Source organism: Mustela nivalis, assembly GCF_964662115.1.
Source record: "Mustela nivalis genome assembly, chromosome: X".
Lineage (NCBI taxonomy): Eukaryota > Metazoa > Chordata > Mammalia > Carnivora > Mustelidae > Mustela > Mustela nivalis.
In genome coordinates this window covers 38,244,805-38,268,691 of record NC_139040.1, presented here as the reverse complement: position 1 = coordinate 38,268,691, position 23,887 = coordinate 38,244,805, and the positions used below count along the sequence as shown (strand labels likewise).

At 35.8% G+C, this 23,887-nt stretch overlaps 1 protein-coding gene across 1 annotated transcript in view; it reads left to right on the top strand.

Annotated features, from left to right (window-relative positions):
• The window catches only part of COL4A5 (collagen type IV alpha 5 chain), a 240,844-nt gene extending 217,556 nt beyond the window's left edge, over nucleotides 1-23,288 (top strand). The window contains exons 42-51 of the mRNA XM_082717352.1: nucleotides 5,982-6,115; nucleotides 8,963-9,035; nucleotides 9,158-9,229; nucleotides 10,017-10,145; nucleotides 10,967-11,065; nucleotides 12,704-12,916; nucleotides 18,429-18,606; nucleotides 20,536-20,650; nucleotides 20,979-21,151; nucleotides 22,072-23,288. Of these exons, the coding sequence (XP_082573478.1) occupies nucleotides 5,982-6,115; nucleotides 8,963-9,035; nucleotides 9,158-9,229; nucleotides 10,017-10,145; nucleotides 10,967-11,065; nucleotides 12,704-12,916; nucleotides 18,429-18,606; nucleotides 20,536-20,650; nucleotides 20,979-21,151; nucleotides 22,072-22,153 (1,268 nt within the window). The 3' untranslated portion in view covers nucleotides 22,154-23,288. The remainder of the gene's footprint in view (nucleotides 1-5,981; nucleotides 6,116-8,962; nucleotides 9,036-9,157; nucleotides 9,230-10,016; nucleotides 10,146-10,966; nucleotides 11,066-12,703; nucleotides 12,917-18,428; nucleotides 18,607-20,535; nucleotides 20,651-20,978; nucleotides 21,152-22,071) is intronic.
• Nucleotides 23,289-23,887: the final 599 nt, after the last annotated feature.

The window sequence follows — 23,887 nt, the reverse complement described above, 5'->3', positions numbered from 1 at the left end:
ACTTGCATAAAAGTTGGCTGCTTTGATCACTTCCAGATTTTAATGTTGGCCAGAAGATTGCTTTCTTCTGAGGTACTAGAATATATTCAAAGAAGAAACAGGGAAGTAGCCATATCACTTTAAAACCAACTTGACCCCTTATTTACCAGATGTACTATAAATTACATAGTTACTTATGTAATTTATTGGAACCTGGTATCTACAGTGTTCTCTTTACAACAGTGAAAACTGTATTTAAAATTGATGAGCTCGGGCGCCTGGGTGGCTCAGTGGGTTAAGCCGCTGCCTTCGGCTCAGGTCATGATCCCAGGGTCCTGGGATCGAGTCCCGCATCGGGCTCTCTGCTCAGTGGGGAGCCTGCTTCCTCCTCTCTCTCTGCCTGCCTCTCTGCCTACTTGTGATCTCTCTCTGTCGAATAAATAAATAAAATCTTAAAAAAAATTGATGAGCTCTGTGTGTTATACACAACTGATGAATCATTTACAAGACCAGTGCTCTAACCCCTGAGCTATAGGGCCTCGTCTGATGAATCATTTAACACTATATTGGAAACTAATGATGGTACTATATGCTGGCTAACTGAATTTAAATAAAAGTAAGTTAATAAAATAAAATTTGCCAATCAGTTCATCAGCTTATCTTTAGTTATTACCACTTATAAATAAGACTAGGTTTTTTATTTTGTTTTTTTTTCTTTTTTCCAGTTAAACTTTGTTAGGTCATTTAAGAAATAATAGATTGAGAGCTTCATGTACAAAATTGACTTGGCATATAACTCATTAAATTTTATCTCTTGAAAATTAAGATCTTAGAAGTTTTGCTATGATGTGATCTGAAGTTTTCTTTGTTACTTACTCAGACCAAAATACATATTTCAGTGACATTTTTCTAAGCATTCTTGTTATTGGTCCTTCTATAGCAAATACATATCTAAAATGTCTAATCAAATTCAGAATTATCTTAGGTAGGAATTCTGTTTTATTTAACTAATTATGTGGCCAGACTCTCGAACTGTGGTCTTGAGTCAGTTTGCTGTATGTGGTTTAGAAACCATTTAAACAAACAGAACCCAATTTTTAGCCTTCTGAATTTCAAATTATCAAATGCTGTAAAAGTTTTATTACCTGGCAGTGATAATAATCTTTTATATTTATGTAATGTGCCATCATTTACATCATATAATGTACTTTTATTAAAAGCTCTTTGAAGGCAGAGTTAGGGTGTAGCTAATGTTTGTGTTCCCTGTAGCACCTTGCACATAGCAGATATCAGGTCTTTATTTTTTAAATGGAATTTGATCTTTAAAACAACTCTATGAGGGAGGTTATGGCAGATAACACTGTTCCCATTATGTGGGTGAGAAAACAAGCTCAGAGAGACTGAATTGTCTTCAGTCCCATGGACGTAAATAGTAGAATCAAGAACAGACCCTAGGTCTTCTAATTCCTAGGATTCAGTGCTCTAGCACAGTTTATTCTCTTTGCTAAGCTCAGTGTTTATAAATCATAGCAAGACTTCTAAGGAAAGGAAATTGTGTTTATAGTTAACATTAACCAAGAGTTGTCTTATTTATAGGCTTTTTATCTTTTTATTTAATGATCCTTCTATTAATAGTTAATAGCCTGATTTAATATGGGCATTGAATAAGGTAAATGTGATATTTTCTGTGGTTTGGGGTAGGATATTGCCTGTCAGATATTTTTAATGTACCCATTCACTGATGGTCTTCACAATTTTGGAAAATTTGGCTCTTTATTTTAACAATCAGTGGTGAATGAATATATACTGGCTCTTTCTCTTTAAATAACTTGTAAGTAGTAATTCACAGAAGAAAGCTTCTTGATGAATTATGAAGAAAATCAGAATGTGGCTTCATAGAATGGTTTTTAAAGAAGGCAAATAAAAGTACAGTTGGTAATGGCCATTGCGTACTTTTATTTTAATTTCTCTATTTAGTCGCCTGTGATCTTTGTATTTTTGTCTAACGAGGCCTTTAAAGTTTGAGGCAGTCTGACCATATCAAGAAATTTGTACCTTGGGTTTTTACTAAGGAGGACAGAGGCCAAGATAAATGTAAACATTTATCCAAAATTATCCCTTTGTGAAGGGAATGGAAGGCAATCAGCGAAATGGTACTGTCTTACCAACTTTAATGCTTGCAATGCTAACTTTTGAAAAGCCACAGTAGCAGTGTTAACATGATATCTTTAGTAGCGTTTTCCATTTTTTGGATTAATGAAAACTAGCAGCTTATTTCCTGTAATAAGCTCTATTTGAAAATGTTTGGCTCTCTATACTCCTGTATGGTTCTGTTTGCATACTGATTACGCTGTAGGTATGAGAAATGCTGGCAAAGAGGATTATTGTTTAACTTGTGCTATAATGTGAACCACTTCTAACTCATAATCTTATTTTGTACTGTGTGATGTCTGATACTGCTAACATCGATCTTTGGGCTTTGGTGAACTCTGATCTTCCCAGGTTTTCAAGGTTAGACTCTTCACTGGTCAATTCTTTTTTTTTTTAATGTTTTATATGTATGATAAGAGAAATGCACTTTTTTTTGCTGTAACTCAGAAGTCATTGAAGAGGGCTGTTATCCTCAAATACTACCTGCTCTGGTATTTAACATTTTGGTGAAGGTAATGTGACTTGTTTATAATCAAGTTTGAAATGACACGAGGTCTTTGTAGTTTGAAGTTTTTATAATCAGTAATCCATATGTGAAGACATGGTGAATTTTAAATAATTATATTATCTTTAATACTGCATTAAGATTTTTAGACAGGCATCTGGTGTATTTTTAACCTCTACATATTGATTTTTGTTGCATGACATTGCTCCTGATACGTGTTTATGTCGCTCTTTTAAGAAATGGAAGAGGGTTACTACTGAATACTATTCAAAATAAATCATATATGTCCCTTAAATAATTAAAAAATCATTAAATTTGAGGGACTCCAGAATGGCAGGTCTGAATTAATAACATGTAAATTACCCAATATTTTTTTTAATTGCAGAAAGAGCAATGACCATAACATGCCTAGTTGTTTTTTGTGGGTTTTTTTCAAATATTCTGATAACTTTTCAGACTGAGGAAGAGGATCATAAAAGATTTCCTTTTTTCCTGATCTTAATCCTACTTTCTCACTGTTAGACTGCTTAACAGGTAGTTTAAATTTTTTTTTCCCAGAAAGACAGTTTACTACTGGATTTTGAGTTCAAATTATACATTATCAATGAAACTGATAATTTTGCTTAGAAAACCTTGTCTGAGGGTGTGAACCCAGCAGTTGCTCTTCTTTGTTTATTTTAGTGCAAAGTACTCCAACCTTTTATGATTGGAAAGGGAATTTCTAAGTGTTTCTGCCTGGTTGCTGGCCTTGGGTGGCTATATAATTTAAACTGTTTAAAGATAAAACAATTGTTGTATTGTTGTGGACCTGCTTCCTCCTTCTCATATGCTAGATGAATAGTGTTATATTATGAAATCACATAGAAATAGCTGAAAGTTTTAAAATGGGCTCATATTTTAAAGATATGTTCTTACTTTCAGTTTTACTAGTAATGAAGGTAATGGTAGGAATAATAATTTGTAAAAACCTCTTACATAATTCTTACTGTGTACCAGGCACCATTTTAAGTAATTTATATATGCTGTCTTATTTAATCCTTGGATCAACCTGATGAAGTAGATACTATAATCTTATTTCCATTTTATTTTTTTAAAGATTTTATTTATTTATTTGATACAGAGAGAGAGAAAGAGAGTGAGAGAGGGAACTTAAGTAGGGGGAAGTTGGAGAGGGAGAAGAAGGCTTCCCAAGGAGCAGGGAGCCTGATGTGGGGCTCTATCCCAGGACCCTGGGAACATGACCTGAACTGAAGCAGATGTATGCGTAATGACTGAGCCACCCAGGCACCCCTCTTATTTCCATTTTAAAGAGGAGGAAATTGAGGCCAAGGAGATTAATAAACTTCCTAAGGTCTAACAACTAATAATTATAGAAGCTGGGATTCCAACCCAACATTTCAGCTCCAGAGTCCAGCACTCTTAATCCATATGCCATGCTGCCTTGTTAGCATGTAGTCATTGATTCAAGTCTTAAGAGTATTGGAAGGGAACTAACTGAATTTTATCTCAGATCAGAAAAATGACCCTCTGTCCATAGGTAAGCATGAACTCAAGTATTCTAAATTCATTTGCCTATGATATTTCCTTCAAAAGTAATCACTACAATCACTACATACCTTCCTTTTTTGTTGAAACCAATAAAAAACTAAGATCACCAAAGAAGAAAATGCATAAGTGCTAAGTGTTGCCTGTTCATCATTTAGTGCTTTATACTTCGTTTCTTAAGGCAGAACTAGTTGGTCTTAACTTCAGTTACTGCTTAGCAATCAAGTAACAGCTATTTCCCACCTAGCGACAAAAGATGTGGCCACTGATAAGATCTTTTTGGTTGTTTAATGGACCTGATATCTTCATTTAGAATGAAAAGTTAAAATATAGTATAAGGAAAAGAGCTTAGCAAAACCCCATTTTAAATAATTTCATTTATTCCCAAGACATATGCAGAATTTTTCTTCAGAAATATTTAAAATGCAAAGAATATGAAAACATGCTTAAAATAAATTCAAAAGTACTATATTGAATTAATAAATTTCTGACACTAAAATGTTACCATATTTTTTTACAAGAAACCCATTTTATTTTATTTTTTTTAATGATTCAATATTTTAATAATTGAAATAATTATTAACAACTTTACCACAAAGAAAGTCCTAGATCCAAGTAGTTTTACTGGCAAATCCTATCAAACATTTATGGAAGAAGTAACACCAAAATTACAAAAGTCAAGCAGAGAGAGTCAATTATCATATGGTTTCACTTATTTGTGGAGCATAACAAATGTTACCATATATTAATAAGCATGTCACTAAACTGAAATTAAACAACTTGCTTAAGTAACTGTCTTAACTGCATAGTAATAAAAGCTGAATGAAACTACTTACAAATACTACTTACAAAATAATTACTTATAAGTAAAAATCTACTGTTAATCACAGTGTGACAAATGACTTAAATCCCTGATTGCCCTAGAGTAGTGATTCTTTTTTTTTAAGATTTTTTTTTAATTTGACATACAGAGATCACAAGTAGGCAGACAGAGGCAGACAGAGAGAGGGAGGGAGAAGCAAGCTCCCCGCTGAGCAGAGAGCCCGATGCGGGCCTGATCCCAGGACCCCGAGATCATGACCTGAGCCGAAAGCAGAGGCTTAACTCACTGAGCCACCCAGGTGCCCATAGAGTAGTGATTCATAAAGTGTGATCTGGAACCAGCAGCTTTAGTTACAGGGCACTTATTAGAATGCACTTTTGTGGGCCCCTCCCCAGCCTTTCTGAATCCAGAATTCCTGGGTGAGCCCAGGAGTCTGTTTTAACAAACTCTCCGGGGGATTTTGATGTATGCTTCAGTTTGAGAACACTGCCCTATGTATAGTGTTTGTTTCTTTTCACATAACCGAAACCCTTTAGGGATCACAGAAGCAGTCTTTATTTTAATGTCCTGAGTTTTGTCTTTAAATATGAGCTTATTCAATTTAATGTATAATAAAATGTATACTAAAAGGGACTACAGACCAGTGTTGATAACAAAAAGAACCTATTGTAATTTATATTAGAGAGACACAGAAGCAGTCTTTATTTTAATGTCCTGAGTTCTGTCTTTAAATATGAGCTTATTCAATTTAATGTATAATAAAATGTATACTAAAAGGAACTACAGACCAGTGTTGATAACAAAAAGAACCTATTGCAATTTATATTAGAGCATCAGAATAGGTCTGTATGTTTTTATATACTCTGGATTTTATCCTATGAACTAATAGGATTTAGAAGACTGATACTTTAGAAGCCAGGGTTTTTATACTACTCTTATGCTATACTGAAATATGGCCATTTGTTGTGCACTGTCAAGGTCTACCAGGTCCAGAAGGTCCCCGGGGTCTCCCTGGAAATGGAGGTATTAAGGGAGAGAGAGGATACCCAGGCCAACCTGGGCAACCTGGTTTGCCTGGTTTGAAAGGAGATCAAGGACCACCAGGACTCCAGGTAGGAAATGGGAGTAGAAATTTGATGAGAAAGGAGTGTGGGCATTTTCATTCAAAATGAGAATTCTAAGCTACATTATTTTTATTAGTATTTACTGGTCAAGGCTCTATGCATGCCTCCTAGTGAATTACAAAAGAAGAGAAAGGCAAGTTTTCTATCTTCTTTCAACTAAAGGGACTTGGCTGCTTTATAGTGAAAGGGTTCCTCAGAAGATATTTTACCTGGAGTCATTGATATGTATGTTATTTAGGTTTGAGAACCCTTCATTTCAGTGAAAGGAAATTCATAAAAGAAGATGCATATATCAGAACATTACATGTGGATGAGACCATAGGGAAGTAATTATAGTTGAGTGGGATGTTTTAGACTTTGAAATTAGATAGAGTTAGGGTCAAATTTCAGCTCCCCTGCACACTTCTGCTTTTGTGTCTATGAGGAACACAGATAGACAGTTTAGGTTTCTGTCTTCACCTGTAAAAACGGAATAACATATCCCCACATTTGTATTCATGTAATTTCCACATTGGTTTGAGTGACCAAGAAAGTCCCATGCTTCTTTATGGATCATTAGCACTTCTTGTATTCATTCAGGAAGATTGTTGTTAGATATTGCAACCAACACAACCTGGGCTCAGTCTTTTAACTATGATGACTGCTTTATAGCAGAAAAAAAGAAACACCTAAAAGAGTAGTCCTTAAAGCTTTCCAACAATTAACTTTTTTTCCTCATGTCATCATTATTCTAGACACATACTCTTAAAATTTGAGTCTTCTCTTTATTCATTCTCTATTTACTCCCTCCTCATTCATTTCCCAGGTGCTTCCAGTTCATATGTGTCTATGCCTGATTCAAGACTACTGCCTGATAGCAATATTTTGCAAATCTAGTATTAGCAAGTTCTGTTCATTTTCTTTTGTGCAAGTTATTTCTTACATTTGTACCATTTCTGTTTTTTAAATGGAAATAACATTAAACATAGAAAAATTCCAAGAATGGTTAAAGAAAAAAAAAGCCAAAAACCTTTCATGTATCATTTACCCAGATGGACTAGTTAATGTTTTGTCCCATATGTTATGTGTGTGTATATAATTATATATATAAAATGTATATATGAAACATTTGAGAATAAGTTGTAACTGTTATGCCTTTTTAGCACTAAATACTTCACTGCATAAGATTTCCTAAAATTAAAGATATTCTTTTATATAATAACACAACAGTTATCAACTTCAGGAAACTGAACATTAATATAAACTTCTATTTCTACTTTACATATTCTGATTGTATTGGTTAACCTAGTAATTGTCCTTGATAGCAGTGTTTTCCTCCAGTGTAAACCAAATTATGCATTATATTTAACTATCATATTTTTGCTCTTTATGCTCCCTTAGTCTGAATCAGTTGCTAAGCAATTTTTTTAATTTCATAATCTTGACAGTTGAAGAAATGTAGCCCCTTCTCATTTTTATTTTATTTTATTTTAAGATTTATGTATTTATTTGGTGGGGCCGGGGCAAAGGGAGAGAGAAAATCCCAAGAGGACTCTGTGTTGAGTGTGGAGCCTGACATGGGATTCATCTCACAACCCTGACATCATGATCTGAGCCAAAATCAAGAGTTGGGTGCTTAACCGACTGAGCTACCTGGGGTGCCCCCTACCATTTTTTAGGATAGAATGTTCCTTCTTTTGTCTGCTATTTCTTCATTCACATCCCCACACTATATGAGTGATGTTATATCCTCCATCAGATGTTTAGGCCTACAGTGTTCATCTGCCCCTCATCGGTGATCTTAATTTTGATCATTCCAACAGTTGTTACCTGGTTTCTCTACTGCATGGTTACTGTTCTTTCCCCTTGTAACTAATAAGCAAAGCTATGGAAAGACACATTAAGATCATGCAAATATACTACTCATCAAAATTTCCCCATATATTTAATATCTATTTATGATTTTTGCCTCAGCCAATCAATACAATGGTTGAATATAGTGAATAGTGGAAAATGATGATTTTCTAACTCTTGCACTATGTCCATATTTGCTAGTTAGCCCTTTCATAAGCAAAGCCTCCCTTCTCTTCTGTGTATTATCTATTTATTATTAGTATGGACTCATAGATTCTCTTTTTTAAATGATTTATAATTTTTAAAACTGTCATCTATTCTGATGCTCTAATTATCATGGATTTGGAAACTTCTTCAAGCTGGATCCTGTCTTTCTAATATGCCCTCCTTTTTTAGCCATTTCTTACATGTTGGAATATGTTCCGGGTTTGCCGCTTTTTCAGTCCTGCTGATAAAAATTTCATTGTCCCACATTTATTCTTCCTTTAGGTACATTCTAGACTTATTCTCAACTCTTCTTTTTCCCATAATTTTCCTGGCCCTCAAACCCAATTAATTAATAGGCCCTGCTATATTTTTTGCTAAGCCTCGCAGACTTTATCATTCCTGTACATGTGATTCTCACCCAAGCATTTATGACTTTAGTGCTGCACTTTAAAAAGTGCCTTTGTTCATGATAATAAAATAGTAGCTGCCATTTATTATGTATACACTAAATGCCAATCCGTTTTCTAAGTACTTTATATGAGCTATCTCATTTAATCTCACACAAAAAAACCATGACGTAGATACTATTATTTTCTTAAGGTTAGAGGTAAGAAAACTATATATCAAAGATAAATAATCAACTCAAGGTCACACAAGCTAGTAAGGGGCAAAATTGGGATTTGAATCCTAGAAGTTTGACCCTGGAGCAAGTTCTATCAGTGAATATGAATACTGTATAACCTCACTCCCTCCCCCTTCAGTTCTTTTCTAAAATTAATGATTTTATTTATTCAGGGTAATCCTGGCCGACCAGGTCTCAATGGAATGAAAGGAGATCCTGGTCTCCCTGGTGTTCCAGGATTTCCAGGTATTTACAGGGATGTTTTTATATTAAACTCCTTTGGGATAAGATACCCATTTTCTGATTTGACTGGGAAAATGCAATGGCCCTGTTGCTTTGCAGTGCCATTGTATGTACCTTCTTTTCAGGCATGAAGGGACCCAGTGGAGTACCTGGTTCAACTGGCCCTGAGGGGGATCCAGGACTTGTTGGCCCCCCAGGTAAGAATTACTCCAGGAGCTAGTTATACCTGGTTCTTAAACACACTGAAGAACTTAAAAGTTTGCATTCTGTCTTTGAACTAAACTTTTAGAATCTCAATCCCCAACAACTGAGAGCAAGTAGGCAAAACTCTCCCTCTATTTACTGGTCTCGTAACCTCTCTGTTTTACTAAGGAAATACTGAGACCAGTTCTTTTAAGTTTAAGATGGATGCAGGACTAACAAGAATTCTTCATTAAAATTTTTATTAGATTTTATACTAACTTTCCCTTATTCAGTTGAACAGATTATAAGAGCAAGTCATTTTTAATTGAAAATATTTTTAATATGAAAATAGTTCTTTTTGCTGGAGACTTACAGAAGTTTCCTATAAACTGAAATAAGACCTCTGCTAAATTCCCTTACTAGTTCAGTGGGACACTTGATAAGCACAACAAGCAAGAACTGCAGATGATGTTAGAATCAGAATGGACTTATCAGGAAATAGAATTATCTTCCCCTGACATCAGTGTTCACAGATTTGTAATGGATTAGACTTTCTAGTAACCAAGTCATGCTTCAAGTCTGGAAAGTAGGGACAATAAGCCTAATTTTTCCACTGACTCAAAGGAAATTAATTTTTTAGTCTTCTGGGTAAGATGATGGCTTTCCTAAACAGATTTCTGTTGGACATGGCAACATTTCAACAAATTTAACTTGTTTCTTTTGCACCAATTTTTATTCTGATTTAGGACACTTCTGGCCTTTCTCTTTCCTACATTCCAATTTGTATGTTTTGCCTCTTAGGTCCCCCTGGATTACCTGGTCCTTCAGGACAGAGTATTATAATCAAAGGAGATGTTGGTCCACCAGGGATCCCAGGCCAGCCTGGATTAAAAGGTCTGCCTGGACTACCAGGACCTCAAGGCTTACCAGGTACCTTTGCAGGTCATCTTTCTAAGCCTTATGTATTTGGGAGCATTTCACTAGTTCTCCTTTTACTTGTCATGGTTTGTCTTTGAGAAGAGGAGTCTCAACAACTAGTAGAATACCAGACCACCACAGATCCCATTTCCTTTTTTCTTTGAAGTGTTAATTTCTCATGTCCTAATTTCCTTTAAGGCCAACCTAATCTCTTCTAGCCAATTCCGCTGGCTATTCTAACTTGAATGATTAGGTTAATGTTATTAAAAACTTTGTAATGAAATTAATATGCATTTAAGATCTGGTGCTTTCTCTATCCCAACCACCAGAAGGATAGGAAGCTGATTTGATCAGCCATCAGCTCCCCACTGTGAGGCCTCATGATTTTCAAACTAACTCCCATCTAGTTGGCCATTGGACTCTATGCTTGCAGCCAATTTTAATTATATAAGAAAGCTAGAAACTAAGTTCAGTCTTTCTCACTTAAGGTTGTTAGTCTTTCCATAAACTAAGTGTACCAGGCAGTAACAACCTTACCTATGGTGGGACAGATAACAAAAGTTGGGCCTTGTACTCCTATTTTGTTCGGAAGCAAAGAGAACACAAGTGCCATATTATGGTAATCTCTGCAGAGACAAATTTATTATTTAAAACTGAAGCTAAATACTTGTCTGCTTCTTTTGTCCCAGGCTTGAGATATTCCTTTGGGTATCTGGATTAAAGACAAGACTGGACTATGAATTTAGTGACACTAAACAACCTTAGGTTTCCTAGATCTGTCTGGTTATGGAATTATTATACCCATATTTGAAGATCCTATTTTTTCCCTATAGGTCCAATTGGCCCTCCAGGAGATCCGGGACGCAATGGACTCCCTGGCTTTGATGGTGCAGGAGGGCGCAAAGGAGACCCAGGTCTGCCAGGCCAGCCAGGTGAGACAAGTAAATCACTGTTGTTGATAGTAGTCTCGTCTGAGAGACCTCTAGGCGTCCATTTGGAGCTGTGAGAGTTTTTTCTTGCGAGAGTATAGCTAGCTGGTGAATCTGTTGCTGGGGGAAAATAGGACAGCAAATACAAGGAAAATTCCCAGTATTAGGAAAGCATAGAAAGCGTGTTTTTATTTATGTGTTTAGAATACTGATAAACAGTTTTTCCTCAAAAGGAGGTTTTTCTAGGTATTCACTATACTTACCTGTTCTGATAATTTTCAATATGTTGACTTAAATCCCGTGACCATCTTGAAACTATTGCGAATATTTCTACATTTTAAAATATGACAACAGAGTGTCATTTCCCCCATAAAATTCAGTAATATAGTTGTAAGGTTTATAAAGTTTTAAGTTCAGAGAGAGAAAGATAAGTACCATATGAGTTTACTCATATGTGGAATTTAAGAAACAAACAAACAAAGGAAAAAAGAGACAAATAAAAAAACAGACTCTTAAATACAGAGAACAAACTGGTGGGTGCCAGAGGGGGAGGTGTGGTGGGGGGGTGCATGAAATAGATAAAGGGAATTAAGAGTGCTCATTTATCAAGATGATCACTGAGTAATGTGTAGGACTGTTGAATCACTGTATCATATACCTGAAACGAATATAATATTGTTTGTTAACTATACTTCAATAAACAAAATAAAAGTTAAAAATTAAAAAACACACTGAAGTAAGATTGCTAGCAGAAATGAAAGATCATAAACTCATTAGATTTTTAATACATGTTAGCAACACTAGACATATAAATATAACTCTAAATAATATAAATATAAAGCATATTTACTGGCAAAAAATATCAGCTGCAACAAGACAGACTAGTAATACCTATGGCCTTCCTGGAACTGATACCCTGCCATTTCATTAATTGTATATCGGAGAAGAAACAAGTTAGTGTCATCTTCATCACATATGAGCTTTGCTGTGAAGTTTCCCCAAAGTGAAAATACATATACACAGTGGCAAAAGGCCTGTGTATAAAGATAATTTTTAAATAGGCTCAAATCAAGGTCTAAACAGAGAAATGGAACCGGTGGTAAATTGAAAAGAAACATTTTGAAAAGGCTACTTTAGTAGTGCCCTGCCTATTCTCTAAACAAAAGGTATACCTGAGAATAATTCCCCAGACAGATTCAAAGGAAAATGTTTTTCAGCACTGAAACTGGCAGACTGATGTCAATCACACCCTTCCTTTCTTGATGAACAAAACAGCAGACTGAAATTTCGTCATGGGCTTTGGGCTCCTTTAATAGAGCAAGAGACTAGATAAACACACAGACTTCCCAAATAAGCAGCATTTCTTCCCACCTAATGTTCCATCACCCAGTACTCATTATATAGTGCCTAATGTTGACAACCAATTCCATTAGAAAAAATATGTATATTTAAATCTCTTGAGGGCAGGAACCATATTTTATTTATCTCTAAATCCGTGATATCTGACAATACCTTAATAGTCACTCTATAAATATTGACTAAATTAACAAATCGAATGAGATCATAATGTTTTGTCAGTAGCCATAAATATAGGATCAGGGCTTACTTAAATTCTGTATACTGATGATTCCATGGAAATAGGTACCCGTGGTTTGGATGGTCCCCCTGGACCAGATGGTATGCAAGGTCCCCCAGGTCCTCCAGGAACTTCTTCTATCGCCCATGGATTCCTCATCACACGTCACAGCCAGACAACAGATGCACCACAATGCCCACATGGAACTGTCCAGATTTATGAAGGCTTTTCTCTCCTGTACGTTCAAGGAAATAAAAGAGCTCACGGTCAAGACTTGGGTGAGATAACTGGCATCTTATTTTTTATTATGTGTTTCATTTTGTTTTGAAAATCCTGTTGGGTTCTGGAGTACCCTTGGACAAGTGTATCTCCCTAGTTTTGGGGGGCTTCCAAATTGCAGACCATGTCAAGGGCAGCCAAATATGTTTACTGTAAGTTTTAAATAAATAATGCATTACTCTAAAAGCATTGGTTAGCTAGTGTGGGATACAATTCTTGGCCTGAAGCAGCACATTTGGGGGAAGGCCACATGTTAGCTTAGTTATTCAGAAAATAGATTCCCTGGGCCCTCTATGGTAGGTATAATAGTTGCTTGAGTGGGCAGTGTTTTTTCATAGGAGGTAGTTTTTTTCTTCTCTGACACTGGTCTTCTTCAAGTAGAAAGGTAAGTTCTGAAGAGAATCTTGATTTCTAAATCAAAGAAATTAGGGTCATTTCTTAATTATGCTAGTTTATATTTCCTAAAATAAAGCCATAGCTCTATAAAGTATTAACAGAGTAGATTAAAACTATGTAAAGCACCATATTTCTGTATAAAATACACTTCATTTAATGTGTTCCCGTGTGTCATCTCTATACTGTGGTGGGCAGATTTGTTGATGGGATGAAACTGGACTGGATGACTCTGAAGACATCTTCCAATTCTCAACATTTCCTTTTCTGGAATTTTTGACTTTGGATTTCAAAGCCACATTCTTCTGTGGCTGCCAATTTTAGGGATCATTATCCCCTTTGTCTCCATAAAGATAATTGAGAAGATAGTCTGGGCTCCCAGTTTCTGGAGTCTCCATATTAAGAGGCATCCTGAGGTCTCTTTAGCTAGGCTATTTTGTGAAAACACTTCAGTAACAGAGACCTCCAGAGGTCTTCTCTGCTCATTCTATTCTCTGGTCATGTGGCCACACCTGCCAGGGAGTGCTGCCCCACTGGAGTACGCATCTCCACCAACATGGAAGCCAAGAGTCATGGGTCCTTTTATGAAGCCAAATAAAGGAGGATTTGCCCACCAACTTTCTTCTTCCACTTCTGCTTTTCTTTGTCTCTTTTTCATCTTTCCTCTGCTATTTTTCCTTCCCACATTTACTTTCCGTAGGTGGCATCTTCTTTTTCTAATATTATAATGGACAAATCTTCACGGTGAAAATATTCTTATCTTTTACGTAAATCCTTCTAGTCTTCCTCCCATAAAACTCTTCTCCTTTTAGACCATTCTGTCTTCACTATCAAAATCTTAACTTGTACCTATAATCAAGCTTATAAACTTCAAATCCCTGACTTAATAGTTGGGGAACCATTAGAAGTTTTTGAGCACCGTGAAATTTAAAAATTTAATTCAAAGAGAAAATGGAATCTGCTATCCAGTATCTCACTGTAATTTGTCAAAATGCATGTATTTGGTCAAACAAGGGCTGTCATACTATGCATTCAGACTTGGAGGCTACAAACTGGCCCTGATTCAGGTACAGTATAGGCCTCAAACATGGGAAGGCCATGATATGGGGCCCAAGATCCCAGGAGTGATCCCAGGTTGCAGAGTCTCTTTTATGGCTCACACAGGGATCAAATTGGTGAGAGCTTGATGGCTAAGCAAAGAATACAGCTATAGCTTTTATGTTAAAGAAACAATCACCTGATCAAATGAATACAGTCTATGTTGGATTACTGGAAGGATTATATGTGTAAAACAAAACCAAAGACAACTGAAAGAATGGGAAAAGATTTGCAAATGACATAACAGGTAAAGGACTTGTATCTAAAATCTATAAAGAACTTAATCAAACTCAAAACCCAAAGAACAAATAATCCAATTGAGAAAGGAGCAGAAGACATGAACAGACATTTCTGCAAAGAAGACATCCAGATGTCCAACAAACACGTGAAAAAGTGCTCAACAGTCAGCATCAGGGAAATACAAATCAAAACCACAATGAGATACCACCTCACACCAGTCAGAATGGCTAAAATTAACAAGTCAGGAAATGATGGGTTGGCAAGGATACAGAAAAAGGGGAACCCTTCTGCATTGTTGGTGGGAATGCAAGCTGGTGTAGCCACTCTGGAAAACAGTATGGAGGTTCCTCAGAAAGTTGAAAATAGAGCTACCCTACGACCCAGCAATGGCACTACTGGGTATTTACCCTAAAAATACAAATGTAGTGATCCGAAGGGGCACATGCACCCATATGTTTATAGCAGCAATGTCCACAATAGCCAAGCTATGGAAAGAACCTAGATGTCCATCAACAAATGAATGGATAAAGAAGATCTGGTATATAAATACAGTGGAATACTATGCAGCCGTCAAAAGAAATAAAATCTTTTCATTTGCAACAACGTGGATGGAAGTAGAGGGTATTATGCTAAGCGAGATAAGTCAATCAGAGAAAGGCAATTATCATATGATCTCTCTGGTATGAGGAATTTGAGATGCAGGGCAGGGGATTGTGGGGCGTAGGGCAGGAAAAAATGAAACAAGATGGGATCAGGAGGGAGACAAACCATAAGAGACTCTAAATCTCACAAAACAAACTGAGGGTTCCTTGGGGGATGGGGAGGTAGGGATAGGGTGGTTGGGTTATGGACATTGGGTAGGGTATGTGCTACAGTGAGTGCTATGAAATGTGTAAGCCTGATGATTCATAGACCTGCACCCCTGGAGCAAATAATACATTATATGTTAATAAAAAACAATTTTAAAAATTCTGATTCTCTTCTGATTTGTCTCCCTCTCTGGTTTCATCTTGTTTCATTTTTCCCTCTCTTCCCTTATGATCCTCTGTCCTGTTTCTCAAATTCCTCATATCAGTGAGATCGTATGATAATTGTCTTTCTCTGACTGACTTATTTCACTTAGCATAATACCCTCTAGTTCCATCCACATTGTTGCAAGATTTGGCAAGATTTTGGGGTTTTGATGGCTGCATAGTATTCCATTGTGTTTATATACTAGATCTTCTTTATCCATTCATCTGTTGATGGACATCTAGGTTCTTTTCATAGGGGCTATTGTGGACATTGCTTCTATAAACATTGGGGTACACATGCCCCTTTGAATTACTACATTTATATCTTTAGGGTAAATACCTGGTAGTGCAATTGCTGGGTCATAGGGTAGCTCTGTTTTCAGCTTTTTGAGGAAACTCCATGCTGTTTTCCAGAGTGGTTGCACCAGGAAATCCATCCATTTTCAGTTATTCCAACTTGTCATTCACTCTCACATGACCTTGAGTTAGTCACCTTTCTCTGAGCCACGTTTTTTCCTCTGAAAAAAGAATTAATTAGGCTAAATCAATGATTTTCAACCTGGATAAGTTTTGAAAAGATTCCTAGACACATCCCAAACCTCTTATATAAAAATTCCCAATCATGATGATGACCCATTAGGTTTAAGAACTGTTGGTCTTTTATCAGTCATCTTCAGTCTGAGATAAACATATTCCTTTGGATACATAAGGAATTTCCAAGAACTAAATAGGCATAATTTTAAAGGAATCAAGTTTCAAATCCTCAAATTTCATATGTACTTTCTCCTGAAGTTGAACTGCCTGTGAAGTGTGAAAACCTCTGGGGACAAATTCAAAGGGACAGCTCAAAATAATGGTTGCATTAAAGTCTCCATTAACTGAGGCTCTATAATTCCCTCTAATCCATCTCATTAGAACATGAATTTCCCAACAAGTTTACTTTTTGTGTTTAGTAATTATCAAAATTTATAATATCTGTATTTTTTATAAATTCCCAATATAATGATGACAATTTAAAAAATATTTAACATGTAAAGTCTTATGATCATAGAAAGTTTTTTGAAGTTATTATAGATTTTTTTTTCAGAGAAATATGATAGGATAATCAAGAAAAAACTTAAAAAACACACTAGGAAAAACTGTGAGAACAGTGGAATTGACATATAATTTCCAGATGCAGAAGGAGCATTGAATGACTTCCACTTGTTAAAGATGAGTTTATGTACCTTAAAAAACGTTTATTGTTCTTTCAAATCATTATGTTGGATATATTTAAAAGAGAGAGAGAAAGTTTGTTTTTAAATATAATATATTTCTTTCATGAGTGTTCTACCTCTAGTACAGATCCGTTACCTCTTTGGTTAGGTTTATTCCCAGGTATCTTATGGTTCTTGGTGCTACAGTAAATGGAATCGATTCTCTAATTTCCCTTCCTGTATTTTCATTATTACTATATAAGAAAGCACTGATTTCTGTACATTGATTTTGTATCCTGCCACATTACTGAATTGCTGTATGAGTTCTAGTAGTTTGTGGGCGGAGTCTTTTGGGTTTTCCATATAAAGAATCATGCCATCTGCGAAGAGAGAGAGTTTGACTTCTTCATTGCCAATTTGGTTACCTTTTATTTCTCTTTGTTGTCTGATTGCTGTTGCTAGGACTTCTAATACTATAAAAACAAACAAACAAACAAATAAATAAATAAATAAATAAATAAATAAAATATATTCACAAAACACTAGACATTACTGCTGGTAACATTTGAAATGTAGTTTGCCAAGTCCCAGGCTCCAGTATCACAAAGTGGAATATAGAAAGGTAGCTTTGGAGCCAAGAGACAATAACCAATACCTTAATAACTGGCATAGTATCAATTTGAAATTCTGATGAAAAGTTTTATACCCAAACTTAAAAATGTGTGAGGGGGTACACCATTCTTCATCATTCTTTGGTGAATAAGAATAAAAGAGATATCTTTTCATGTTTGATGTCCAGTACTAATAATATGAATAGCATCTACAGTGTTTTGTATCATATAAGGCAATGCTGATGCAATTACTGACAAAAAAATGATTCATCTTGTAACAGACAACATAATCTTATGGTATGGATAAATACATATAGTACGAGAAAAAAATAATAAAAGAGATAACTTTTAGAGTTATATGTAGAGATATAGATAGATAACCTCTATTGCTCTTACCAGTTCTGAATTTTTTTCCCCTTACATCCTTCCTTTCTCTCTTATTTTTTTTTCCTTTTTACTATTCATGGCCAAAACTGTTCATGGTTCCTGTGCATATTGGTCAGCATTACCATTGTCCCTAGGCCCAAAGAGATTGCAAAAACAAACAAGATACATACTGAGGATGTCTTAGAAGAAGAGATGATAGCCTGGAAAGGAAGTACTAACAAGACATTATAAGAGCTCTGTGCATGTTCTTCACTTTTTCATAATAAATTGCTCAATATTCTCCATAAGACACCATTATTTATAAGTACATCACCAGTGTAAAAACAATGTTGGAGAATATATAATGAACTGCAATAATAAATGTCTATATAAATTATATTTCCCGATTTTAGAAATGTTAAAAATATAAGTATACATGCATCTTATAATTGAAGACCTAAAACAAAGTGTATTTATTATCTAAGAAACATGGGCAAATTTCTCCTTGACAGGTTGTTTGTTAGGGTTTCAAAAGAAACTAAAGTATCATCATAGTATATAGTCCTTGATCCTTTTCTCCCCAATTCTTCCTAGGGACGGCTGGCAGCTGCCTTCGTCGCTTCAGTACCATGCCTTTCATGTTCTGCAACATCAATAATGTTTGCAACTTTGCTTCAAGAAATGACTATTCTTACTGGCTGTCCACCCCAGAGCCCATGCCAATGAGCATGGAGCCCCTGAAGGGCCAGAACATCCAGCCATTTATTAGTCGGTGAGACACTGGTTTAACTTTGACTTTTATGAATCCCCAATTAGTTTAGCTAGTCAGAAATGAGTCTAAAGCTAATAATTTGATCATGTTCTTCTCAGGTTAGGTAGGAGAGGGGTGACTTTATAATATCCAGTTAAGTATTTAGTTTAAGCCATATTAATTGGGGATTTGCTTTTAACCAGACCCCGTGATAGACTTAGTATAATATACAAAGAAATCAGATGAATAATTATGCAAATATATGTAAACTAATATAATATATATCACTCTTGGCTAAATGTTACAATAGATCTAATAAAATGTTATAAAAGCATGAGGAAAAGAATGTTTAATTTTAATTGGATAAATTTGGGATAACTATATGGAAGAAATGTATTTTGACCTGATTAGTACTTAAAGGATGGGAAGGACTTGAGATACAGGTGGTTATAAAGGGGAAGGGCATACTAGGCAGAGAACATGGGAATGGGTAGTAGATTGCTATGTCTAGAATGTAACTTGTAAAGGTTGTATAGGGGGAAGAGTTAAGAAAGTTCTCTTGGACCCAGATTGTAGAAGGCTTTCAGTGTAAGGTTTTATTTTGGAATTAATATAGTTTATAATGGTGAGCTTTGAAAAGTGCTTGAGCTATACTTAAGGGAAAATTACAGAACCATCAACATGTAACATAGATTATAGAGGAAATGGTCCTAAAATAGAGAGACCAGTTAGATTGAAGCTATTGCCGTAGTCCTGATAGGAATGGATTGGTAGTGGGGGACATGTATCACTTTAATACAATAGATAGGATTTAGTTGTTGATAAGTTATGGGACAGAGGGAGTGATAGCTGAAGTTTGGAGCATGAGTAACTAACAGGAGAGATGTACCATTAGTATAGACTTCCTAGAGTTTTGCCACATTAGAACTCTAGTCTAACTCAATCTCCTAGGCCTTTGAGATACTGTCATTTTCATTCTGATCATGGCCCAATTGATTTAGGAGTCTACTAACCATAAAGGATGAATCATTGGAAAGTCTAGTTTATTTGACATTGAATATAAAGGTTAAACCTAGTTACGTATCTCTTAGTAGGAAATTCATGGTGCTCTTTTTAGTACATTTGCCCAGATTTGGGGGAATTTATTTTTTGTGATTTTTGTCAGTCCCAACTCTTGGGAGTAAATGGTCCTTTAAAGGTATTATTTTATTTTTTATTTATTTTATTTTTATAACTTATATTTTATTATTTTTCTTTTGTAGAAAAATTCACCAAATTGGTTCAGTCATATGTCAGAAGGTCCCTTCATGATATTTATTAAAGATTTGGTAGACTTGGCAACATATTTACTGTGTTGCTGCATTACTTAATTTTATAGATTTAAGCCACATCTCCACGTGCCTGGGTAGCTGCCCAGCATTCTGGAAATGCTATATTTCTCTAGATATAGACAAATGGTTAATAAATATCCTTTGGAGCAAAAATAATGGGTGGGGTTTGAGGAAGTGTCTGTTTCTTGTCTTTTCCAGTTCACCAGACATTGTTCTTACCACAGTTTCAGCATTACTAAATGTCTACCATCCAGTTAGGCATTTTGACAGCCCAAGTAGTATGTGCAGTACACGAAGGCAAACTCTTACAGCGATTATGACATTGACTATAGCAAGTATGAATACAAATTTAGGGCAGAATGGAAAATGCAAACGCTATAGCAGTGGTTATGGAGTTTCTTTAAATAAGGCTTACAGTTGTCATTTATAAATTTATTAAGTATATTGGGAGATAGGGCTTATGAAAAAGCAACTCTTGAAGTGCATTTTTCTCCTGCTTTTGTGAGCACAGAAGACACCTTAATGGGCATCTATACAAAGAAAGCTTTGAAAGAAGAGGGATTGCTAGTTCCCACATACTTAGTGTGCAGATTGTGTTCCCCTCACTTTCCCTTACCAGATGTGCAGTATGTGAAGCTCCAGCCGTGGTGATTGCAGTTCACAGTCAGACCATCCAGATTCCCCATTGTCCTCAGGGATGGGATTCTCTCTGGATTGGCTACTCCTTCATGATGGTATGAAATACTCTTCCTTGCCTTTGTCATTGTACCTAACTGCCCATCATATCTATCTTCCTAATACAGTGAATCCCTGCCATTTGCATAGTAAAAAGCTTGAACTTCAAATAACTTCTGTCCAAATATTGTGTTTCCCTTCACATATTTTCTGGAATATATTTTCATAATCTGCCTGTTGCTTCTGTAGAGTACCCTTGGTGTCAATACCATTCTATTATTTCTTGCCCTAGATCCTTCGCTGGATTTGAATTTGGGGTCATATTTAGCACATATCATTAGGTATTCACTAAGGTATGAGTGGCACATTTTTCCTTATCTTTTCTAGCATACAAGCGCAGGAGCAGAGGGCTCAGGTCAAGCCTTGGCCTCCCCCGGTTCCTGCTTGGAAGAGTTTCGTTCAGCTCCCTTCATTGAATGTCATGGGCGGGGTACTTGCAACTACTATGCCAATTCCTACAGCTTTTGGCTAGCAACTGTAGATGTGTCAGACATGTTCAGGTAAGGCACTTCCTTCAAAAGTACGAGGGAAGAGAGAAGCAATTCATGGATTGTTTATAACCAACACATGTTGAAGATTTAGTGGACTGCATTTTTCATTTGTGCTTGTTCTTTTCATATACCTGACTCAGGACAGAAAAACAGACTTGGCTTATGTTAGGTATGTGTGCTTTCAGATGGCTAGGTAGTAGTAATCCTTCAGTAGCAAACACAAAGCAAAGAAAGGTTATAAACTTTCAAACCTGCTCAACAATAACTGAGCTGCTCAACTAGACAGAGGCTACCCAGGAATTGAAGATTGAAGCTGTGATCTATGATCCCTGCCTCAGTCCAGTGATCTCTTTGCCCAGGATCTTATCTTTCCTCTTCTCTCCTTTTCTTTTCTATTCTTTTCTCTTCCCTTCTCTTCTCTTCTCTTCTCTTCTCTTCTCTTCTCTTCTCTTCTCTTCTCTTCTTTTCTTCTGAGAGATAGAGAGAGAGCATGAGACAGGAGTGGGGAGAAGGGGGAGAGAAAGAGAATCTTAGGCAGGCTCCATGCCTAGCATGGAGCCTGATGAAGACTTGATCTTCACAACCTCGAAATCATGACCTGAGCTGAAATCAAGAGTTGGACATTTAACCAACTGAGTCATGAAGGTGCCCCTTTCCCAGGATGTTCTCAATGCTCTCATCCAAGTGTCTGAATGAGTAAGACCACATCTAGTATATGTACTTCAGGATACTTCAGTCTTGGTAGGTCCTTTAAATTAGATTTTTTTTGTTTAAATTAATTTTTATATATTGCTTCTTTTGAGTTATCATTAGTTGATATTTTTCTTACAATTATCTTTTTGCATTTCATTTGGGTATGAATCTGAACCAATAATAGAATTGAAAAACTAGAGAAGGCTAATTTGATTGTCTTGTTTCTTATCTCCTAGCAAACCTCAGTCAGAAACACTGAAAGCAGGAGACTTGAGGACACGTATTAGCCGATGTCAAGTGTGCATGAAGAGGACATAACATTTTGAAGAATTCCTTGTGTTTTTAAATGTGAGATATATATATATATAAATTCCCATGATGCAACGTCTCACTCCTCCCAACTTTACCACTGCTGCCACCAATGGTGCTACTATATATGACCAAGAGAACATGCTGACTAGTAACCATAAAGATACAGATGTACCTCAACAACGTGCCAGAGCAAGGTCTCTATTAGTTTTCTATGAATGAATAAAGGAATTTACTTCTTGGGTCCAGAATGACTTTCCCCAGGATTATAAGATGAAGATTATATATTTTGCCCAGTAACTTAAAACAGTATGTTAAAAGTTAAATAAAGATAAGAATCACACTGAGTAAAATAAAAGACTGCAGTTTGGGGGAAGAATTATTTTTCATGGTGCTACTAATCCTACTGTATCCCAGGTTTTTAATGTAAAAGTGTTAAGCTTATTTTGCTCTGTAAGTAAAGAATGTGTATATTGTGTAAACAGCCTTTTTGCTCAAAGTATTGACTCATTTCGATGTGACCTGACATGTATCACTCTTTATAGACAACCTATGCAAATGTAGAATACAGACAACAGGATTTTGTATCCATGTTTACCAAACTGAAAGAATTTATATTCTCACATCAAATTACTACTAAGAGTAAATTTATTTTGAGTTCTATCCCCTAAATTCTTATTTGACTTTTTTAAAAAAATATAGGTCATTTTAGTCACTTTAATCAGAATTTTAAATGTTCATGTTACATACCAAGTTATAATATCTAATAGAACATTTTCTGTTTTGCTGTATTCTTCAAGATTCTTAGTACTAGATGCCCTCTTTTTAAATTTTTCTTACATCTTGTTTTTGCTCATCCCTAACTAGGCCAAGTCCTGCCAAATAATTTTGAGAAACAAAAATATGCAAAAGATGATGATTTGTTCCCTGTGCTTCTTCTGTAAGAATTATTTTCCTGTGATCTCTTGGTTAGTCTTCTCTCTTCAGTTACAAAGCCAATTAATGTTTCTTCCTCTTTTTTAATTTTAAACATTTTATTATAAATGGCCATAGAATACCTTATTTCCCTAGTTGTCTTCTTTTCACTTCATGTTTTTTAACTCACCAATATCAATTTAATTAAAGATATCCTATGTTGTAAGAATGGATTGTTGTATATCTCTTCAGACTATGTGTAAAAATCTGCTCATTTACAGATGGATTACACATCTTCACATCAACAAATAGTCCCTTCTCGGAGAATCATTTAGAGCAGTTCCAAAGAGGTTTCTGCAGATTTTGATCACTCATAGCTGATAGAAGACATGGAGTAATGTAAACTTTTTTTTTAATATTTTATTTATTTATTTGACAGAGAGAGATCACAAGCAGGCAGAGAGACAGGCAGAGGGAGAGGAGGAAGCAGGCTCCCTGCTGAGCAGAGAGCCCGATGCGGGACTCGATCCCAGGACTCTGAGATCATGACCTGAGCCGAAGGCAGCGGCTTAACCCACTGAGCCACCCAGGCGCCCCGTAAACTTTTTTTAATAAACGTAACAACCCATTGGAAAGTACTTTTACAATAAAAATGTATTAACAATATTGTATTGATGGCGATGGCTGAGAAAGGAAGAACTATTTTCTATTTAGGGAAGACTTCATTAATAATGTTAAAAATAGATTAGTGAGTTAATATTCCTGATGAATAAGAATATACACATGTAGCCCTATAGTTGAGAACTTGCTAAAAGGAAGAGGCATTAA